Source organism: Limulus polyphemus, unplaced genomic scaffold, assembly GCF_000517525.1.
Source record: "Limulus polyphemus unplaced genomic scaffold, Limulus_polyphemus-2.1.2 Scaffold3058, whole genome shotgun sequence".
In the NCBI taxonomy this organism is placed as follows: Eukaryota; Metazoa; Arthropoda; class Merostomata; order Xiphosura; family Limulidae; genus Limulus; species Limulus polyphemus.
Window position 1 is genome coordinate 122164 of NW_013668668.1, and position 8500 is coordinate 130663.

Sequence of the window (8500 nt, forward strand, 5' to 3'; positions counted from 1 at the left end):
CATGATGGGACAATGTGTGGAGGTAGTGAGTAATTGAACTGCAGTCAGAAAGTATTGTTGAAGTTAACGTTCGTTGTTATAGCGTTTGTTGTGGAGCGACTGTTGAAAGTGGGTGTATCGGTAGGGTTGTGTTCTGAGGGAATAAACCGGTTTTGTTGAGCGAGGACTTGTGTTGCCGAGGTTTCGTCGGAATGAAGTTGCGGAAAGTTGGCTGACGAGTGGAGACGTAACAGTATAAACTAATATTGTAGTTAGCCTATGTACTGAAAGTATAAAATGAAATGTACAAACAACAAAACTGGAAAAATATTTGTTGATTTCTTAATTTTGAGTCTCTATTGATAAAAAGGTTTGTATTTTATTAAAAACGTTGGTGATATAGCAGAAAATAGCTTGATTCAGAAACAATTTATCTTTAGAATTGAATCGATATTTTTACTTTCATGATAACTTTTATGCACTTGACTCTAGGCTAGGTAATCCTATGTCCTATGTCTTTACTTTAGGCTTATTATACCAACATTCACTACACTTATAAGGTTTCACAGCACACAGTCCCCTTGCACCCCAGTCACTAAAATCATAATGGCCAGACAGTAATCAAACTATTCTATCTAGATAAATGCATTTTGGCTTTTATGTCTCCTCCTATTTCAAGAAATTAAGAGAAATCAAGCATGACATGATGTGACACACACCGGTTTTTATATAGGTTAGAAGATATTTTAGCAAGTATAATTACTTCTAGACTTAGACATTATTGATTGGATATTATAGCAGATATAATTAATTCTAGATGTGGATATTGTTGACTGGATATGTGGGCATTAATGATATTTATATAGCATCAGGTATGATTACTTCTAGATTTAGAGATTAGTGATAATCTACTATACAAAGTATAATTAGTTATGGATGTAGATACTATAAGATGGATATTGTACCATATATAATTACTTCTAGATGTGGACATTACTGATTGTAGCTGTTATAAATAGTTCTAGATGTAGACTATATCTATTGAATATTGTATCAGGTATAATTAGTTTTAGATGTAGAATATATTTGTTAGATATTGTACCAGATATAATTAGTTCTAGATGTGAACATTATTGATTGTTTATTGTAGCAAGTTTTATTGGTTCTGGATGTGGACATTATTTATTGTTTATTGTACAAGATATAACTAGATCTTGATGTAGCCATTGATTGAATACTGTAACAGACATGATTATTTCTAGATGTAGGCATTATTGATTGTTTATTGTAGCAGGTTTAATTGGTTCTGAATGTGGACATTATTTATTGTTTATTGTACCAGGTATAACTAGATCTTGATGTAGCCATTGATTGAATACTGTAACAGACATGATTATTTCTAGATGTAGACATTATTGATTGTTTATTGTAGCAGGTTTAACTAGATCTTGATGTAGACATTGATTGAATACTGTAACAGACATGATTATTTCTAGATGTGGAAGTTATTGATTGTTTATTGTAGCAGGTTTAACTAGATCTTGATGTAGACATTGATTGAATACTGTAACAGACATGATTATTTCTAGATGTGGAAGTTATTGATTTTTTATGTAGCAGTCATAATTAGTTATATAATTGGATATTATTGATTAACTATTGTAGCAAATATAATTAGTTCTAGATGTAGAAATTGTTCATTTTTATTGTAGAAAATTTATTACTTCTAGACAAGGATATTATTAATTGTTTATTGTTTCAGGTATAATTATTTATACTTGTTGGTATTATTGATTGAATATTGTTTTAGGTACAATTAGTTCTAGATGTAGACTATATTTATTGAATATTGTACCAGGTATAATTAGTTCTAGATGTAGGCTATATTTATTAGATATCGTACCAAGTATAATTAGTTCTAGATGTAGATATTATTGATTAAATACTGTAGAAGGTATAATTATTTTTAGATGTGGACATTATTGATTGTTTATTGTAGCAGGTTTAATTGGCACTGAGTGTGAATATTATTTATTGTTTATTGGACCAGGTATAATTACTTGTAGAAGTAGGCTATATTTATTAGATATTTTATCAGGTGTAATTAGTTCTGGTTGTAGGTAATATTGATTGAATACTGTAGCAAGTATAATTATTTCTAGATGTTGACATTATTGATTTTTGTAGCAGTCATAAGTAGTTGTAGACTTGGACATTATTATCTATTGTAGCAAATATAATTAGTTCTATATTATTTATTATTGATTTTTTATTGCAGAAAATTTGTTGCTTCTAGATGTGGACATTATTTATTGTTTATTATAGCAGATATGGTTAGTTCTTATTGAGTGAATATTGTAGTAGGTATTATTACTTCTAGATGTATACATTATTGTTTGTTTTTTAGTAGGTATGATTAGTTCCAGATGTAGGCATTATTGATATTTTATTCTAGCAATTATAATTACTTATTAATGTAGAGATTAATGATAATTTACTGTAGAAGATATGATTCGTTCTAGATACAGACATTATAGATTGGATATTGTAGTAGATTTGATTTGTTCTGGATGTAGACGTTACTGATTGGTTTTTATAGCAGTTATGATTAATTTTGGATGTGGAAATTATTCTTTATTTGTTGTAGCTAATATGATCACTTCAAAGTTTGACATTATTGATTGTTTATTGTAGTAGATATGGTTAGTTCTGTATGTGGATGTTACTGATTGGATATTGTAGCAACTCTAATTACTTCTAGATTTGGACATTATTGATTGGATATTGTACTAGATATTATTAGTTCTAGATGTAGTCACTATTGATTTGATATTATTGCAGGTAGGGTTATTTCTAATACGATGACTTACTTTCATGCATAGGTCAGCTTCTTTCCTTTTGAAGTTGCACTATTTTGTCTTAGAGAGACATTTGTGCCACCAGCTTTGTAAAGCTCCCACCTAAAATTCACATGAAAACACGTAAATTGGCATTACTTTGTATTTTCAAACTTTCAATATGAATTAACAAATTAATTTTAATTGTTTGTGTACTGCTCTAAATAGAAATATCATTCACACTCGATAACAATTTAGGAAGTTCTTGCCTGTTGAGATAGTGACAGGCCATTATGTATTGCAAAAAATGCCACTCAGGTTGACAAATAATGTAAAAAGAAGAGTAACATAACATCATCCAACATGTGATGGGGTCCATTGTGTTGCCTTGACCCTCTTCTTCTTCTGCTCCTGCTGCATATTTCCCTTCACAGATTTGAAACTGAAGTTGAGGAGGATGAAATAGAGCAACGTTTCCACCCAGTACTTCTCTATCTACTTAATATCTCTCAACTTTTCCAAACTATATGTATGCCTTCTACCCATCGTTTCCTTTCTTCTTTCCTGTTAGTGCCATACCTGGCATTTACTTCAGGTTTCAATTCACTCCCACTGTTTTATGCCTTATCCTTCCTGCCTTCCCAGCTAACATGTTGAAGTTGTTGTTTACATATAATTTAGTTTTTATTAACCCATACCTCATAGGACTTGATGTTTTAACATTATTTGTTATTCCTTAACATGTCCACTTAAAGTACATCATTTAGAACTAGTTTGTTACTCATTATCTTGTACTAGTTAGATTATAATGTTTAATCATAGTTACTTACTCCTAACATATACCACTTAGTATATTATGTTCAGTCATAGTTTATCTCTCTTTCACATGTACACATAAATGTTAATGGTTGGTCATGTTCACTTATTTCTTACTATGTATACATAGACATTAATGTTTAATTACAGTAGGTTGCTCTTATAACACAAGATATTGTTATGACAGTGGATATTACGTGATGCTGGTAACACGTCATGAGTTTCTAGAAGGATCCTTACTTTTCCTGGCAACTCTAGTCTTTTCCAGGTGCCCTCTATTTTAGTATATAAGCCTGGCAAATAATTGCAGATAGACAGATATAGAGACAGATAATTGAGTCAAGCGAGCGGTTGTGACCGTATGTAAAGTGCGTGAATCGTTGTGAATTATAGCGTGTGTTTAAGTTAAAGTGACTGTGGAAATTCTGTGTATTGCAAAGTTGTATTGAGAAAGACTAAACTAGTTTTATTTAAGAAAAGACTTGTATCACTGAAGTTCCTCAGGAAGAATTTATACGGTAAATTAACAAACGACCTGAGATGTAACAATATTTTGTTCTGGTTTATTACTCTTTGATATGTACAAGTAGAAGGGTTGCCTTTGGATGTTGTGGAGGCAGTAAATTTAAGTCAGTTTAAGAGAAAGCTTGATAGCTATATGAATGATAAGAGCTGGTTCTGGGGGTTTATTTTATTTTATTTATTTCACAATTCTAGTTTATTTTAGAGGATGGGACAACCAAGATGGAGCAATAGATCCCTTGTTGTCCCTAAACATTATGTTATATGTTATGTTATTGGTTAAGAATTGTATTATGTATAATTAGTTCCAGATGTAGAAAATATTTATTCCTTATTATAGTAGATATTATTAGTTCTAGATGTGTACATTATTGTTTATTTTAGCAGCTATAATCATTTCTAAATGTGGACATTATTGATTGTTCATTGTAGCAGGTTTGCTTAGTTCTAGATGTGGGAATTATTGATTGGATACTGTAGTAGGTATTACTATTTCTAGTTGTTGACATCATTGATAGTTTATTGTAGCAGGTATAATCACTTTTAAATGGGAATATTATTGATTGTTTGTTGTAGTAGGTTCAGTTAGTTCTATATGTAGACATTATTGATTGGGCATTGTAGCAGGTACTTTTAGTTCTAGATCTGAACGTTGTTGACTGTTGTTTGTAGCAGGTTTGATTATCTATAGGTGTTTACAGACAGATATATAGTCTAAAAAATGTTGTTTTTTCAGTGTTTTAACTTAACTTTAAAAGCGATATGATCAATATTTCTTGATGGATTCTTTGTTTCCCAGCTCCTGTACATATTATACCTGGTCCCAAAGTGATAAAGGCCAAAGAAGGAGCATCCTGTATGCTTCCATGCAATGCAGTAGGATTCCCACGTCCAAGTGTCACATGGTGGAGATTCCAAAAAATGTTACCTCTTCTTAGCACCCGTTATAAGCAGTTGCAGAACTATTCACTGCTTATTTACTCAGTAATTCAGCATGACCAGGGCCAGTACACTTGCTTGGCACATAATGGGATAGGCCCCACAGCTTTGTGGGAGACCACGTTAATAATTGAACGTCATATGCCAAATGTTGATGAATCTGAGCTTGATGTTGTCAGTGAGCCAACTATGAAAACTAGAGAGCTGAATAGTCAGAGTCTGTCTACTTTACAAACAACTACAGAAAATACAGAATTGGATGTGGCTCATCACGAATTATATGGTAGCAGTTATGTTTAAGTTCTTTGTAATTTTTTGACCTGTACAGTACAAAACATAATGATAATTTAAGATATAACTGATTAAAACAGCAGTTTTTGATAATAACCCATTGCTAATAAGCTAGCATAAACATGTATTTTTTATTTTCTTGTCAGTTTAAGTAACAGACTTTAAAGAACATGATTGAAAAATTTCAGTCAGAAATTATTCACAAAAATATTCCATTTTAAGTGATAAAAGTTTTAACTAATTACACAAGTCGTGACCCACAAAACATTTACAGTTGTTTTCATGTACACCATTTGAGCTACGCTGCCTTGCAGACATTTTGTGTTACATCGATAAATCCTGATATTTTTCTTGTCTCTTATGGGGATTGTATTGTAATTGAAGTAGGTGCAAAATAATTTTTCTTTATAATAAAGTAATTGTATAAAACTAGCATGAAAAGGAAAGAGGAATTAAATTGTTGCCCTAAGTATAGTATCTTGTTAGTTTGTACCTCTACATTCATTTTATTCCTCTCTGAATACTTACCTTTACATTTACTTGAAATATAACTCTTTAAGTTAGCATTTAAAGGAAAAAGGTATCATTCTCATATCTAATTTTCATTATTTTCACCTGTAGTTTTTACCTCAAAAGGTTCTTCAAAATGGACTTTGATCTCAATATTTATTGTAAATAGCAAATCATGCAGTCAGTGATGAAAAATATCTAATATATTTTTGCCTATTATAAAGAATTATTTTAGTACTATTTCAGAGTATGTCACAGTGAAATAGATATTAAGTTATAAATTCCTAATCTGTATTATTCAACACTTACAAATTGATAACTGTATACAAGTTCTAGGCCCAAAAATATATTACTTGGGTCATACTTTTTAAAATATGTATTATTTTCTGTTTCTCAGTCACAACTATGTTTAAAGTGTGGTCACTAAACCAACAAAACTATTATTTTATAGTGAATTTTACTGAAGATGAAAATATTAAAGATATAGTTACTAAGGTTTATAAATGATTTTCCTTCCCTTTATTAGATTCAGTGCAGAATTGATTGTGTGTAGGTTTGTTTGTTTGTTTGTTTGTTTTTGAATTTCGCGCAAAGCTACACGAGGGCTATCTGCACTAGCCATCCCTAATTTAGCAGTGTAAGACTAGAGGGAAGGCAGCTAGTCATCACAACCCAACTCTTGGGCTACTCTTTTACCAATGAATAGTGGGATTGACCATCACATTATAATGCCCCCATGGCTGAAAGGGCGAGCATGTTTGGTGTGACGGGGATTCGAACCCGCGACCCTCAGATTGCGAATCGAGTGCCTTAACCACCTGGCCATGATTGTGTGTAGGAAAATAACTTAGTTATGTATTAAGGCTTAATAAGTGTGTAATTTGTCATGGAACAATGCTGTGAAAATACCACTGAAATAGACAATGAATGGACGTCAATAAACATTGCTTATTTATATAACATTCAATAATCCCTGAAATTACATTTACCATAATGCCTGAAAATGAACTCATTATATTTTCAAATCATTATCTGCCTGTGTCTTTTAAGTTTGCTGCTCAATATGGAAAGGTTAGGTTTCAAAATATAGCTACTAATAAAAAGATTCACTTTGTTGTTTTTTTGAACTGCTTAAAACATTGATTTTCATTTCTTGAAATATCAATAACTAGTTAGTATTTTTATTATAAGGACCAACTTCTGGATCAAATAGGAATGCTCTTAATATAATAATATAATAAGCACTGTCAGTATAGTTTTGTCTCAGAAAATGTGTTTCTTCAATTTTCGTTAATTTGATGCCTTTAATAGAAAAATAATCTGTTTTTCTGATGATACTTTAATGGAGTTTCAATTCATTTTGCCACTAATGCACATTTCAGTTAACTTTTAAATTGAAGTGTGCTGATGTTCCAGAGCTATTGGGAGATAATGTTAAAATCTAAAATTTTTATATATTGTTACGTCTCTGGTCATTTGTTAAGTTCCCAGTATAAATTCTTCCCGAGTAACTTCAGCGATACAAGTTCTTTCTTAATTAAAACTAGTTTATTCTTCCTCAATACACAGAATTTCAACACTCACTTTAACTTAAACACACGCTATAATTCACAACGATTCACGCACTTTACTTACGGTCACTACTGCTCACTGGACTCAAATATCTGTCTATCTGCTATTCTCTATGCCGTCACTTCTTCTCTCCGCTTTATTTGCCAGGCTTATATATACAAAAATAGAGGGCGTCTGACAAACACGGTCCTTCTAGAAACTCATCATGTGTTACCAGTTTCACATGACTTCTGCTGTCGTAACACTGCCCCTTCCTTAGTATTGTTCATCCAGAACAATAGCCACTTACATTAAATCAATAGATAATTAACAATAACTTGATTAAATTTACAAACACAAAATTAAAATTCAACAAAGTCTCTTAATTTTATGGGATGTATCTTCTTCCGTACTGGTCTCATTGGCTTCTGCTTCACATGGGGCTCATCTGCTTCACCAGGAAATGTCCTATTATCGGTAATAGTCACATCAGTGGTAGTAACTTCATCAAGGGCTTCACTGCTTCCCTTCTCAAAACCGGGTAGAGTTTCTTCTTCGACAGTGGCTTTTTCAGGTGACACGTCTTCAGCAGCGTCATTTGTTCCATTGTTCACTTTGTTCCAACTGAAATGACCTGGACTGTGATACCTCCAAAGCCTGTTGGCATTCACCACCTTTGGTTTACCTCGCTGACCACATTTTATTCGGAAAGTCACGTCTGAGAGACGATCCACTATGTCATATGGGCCTTCCCATGGAGAAGACAACTTAGGAGACTTCCCTTTGGTCTTCCTGGGGTTATACAACCACACCTTGTCTCCTGGTACAAAGCTGACTTCAGTAGATCTCTTATCATAACATAGCTTCATAGAATCAGCAGATGTTTTCAAGTTTGAACACACTTGATGGTGAATATCATCCATTCTTTCCGATAACACTTTCACAAACTCTGACTCATGTTCAGGCATCTCTTCATAAGGGGGCATGCTGTTAACAGATCCACTGGCAACCGAAGCTCCTGACCAAACATCAGCTTTGCTGGAGTGTATCCAGTG

The 8500-nt window shown here is 32.4% G+C and overlaps 1 protein-coding gene across 1 annotated transcript in view; it reads left to right on the top strand.

Moving 5' to 3' along the window:
* LOC106468575 (papilin-like) overlaps positions 1-8500 on the top strand; it is a 140001-nt gene that overhangs the window by 121593 nt on the left and 9908 nt on the right. The window contains exon 29 of the mRNA XM_022396914.1: positions 4954-5376. Coding sequence (XP_022252622.1) covers positions 4954-5376 — 423 coding nt within the window. The remainder of the gene's footprint in view (positions 1-4953; positions 5377-8500) is intronic.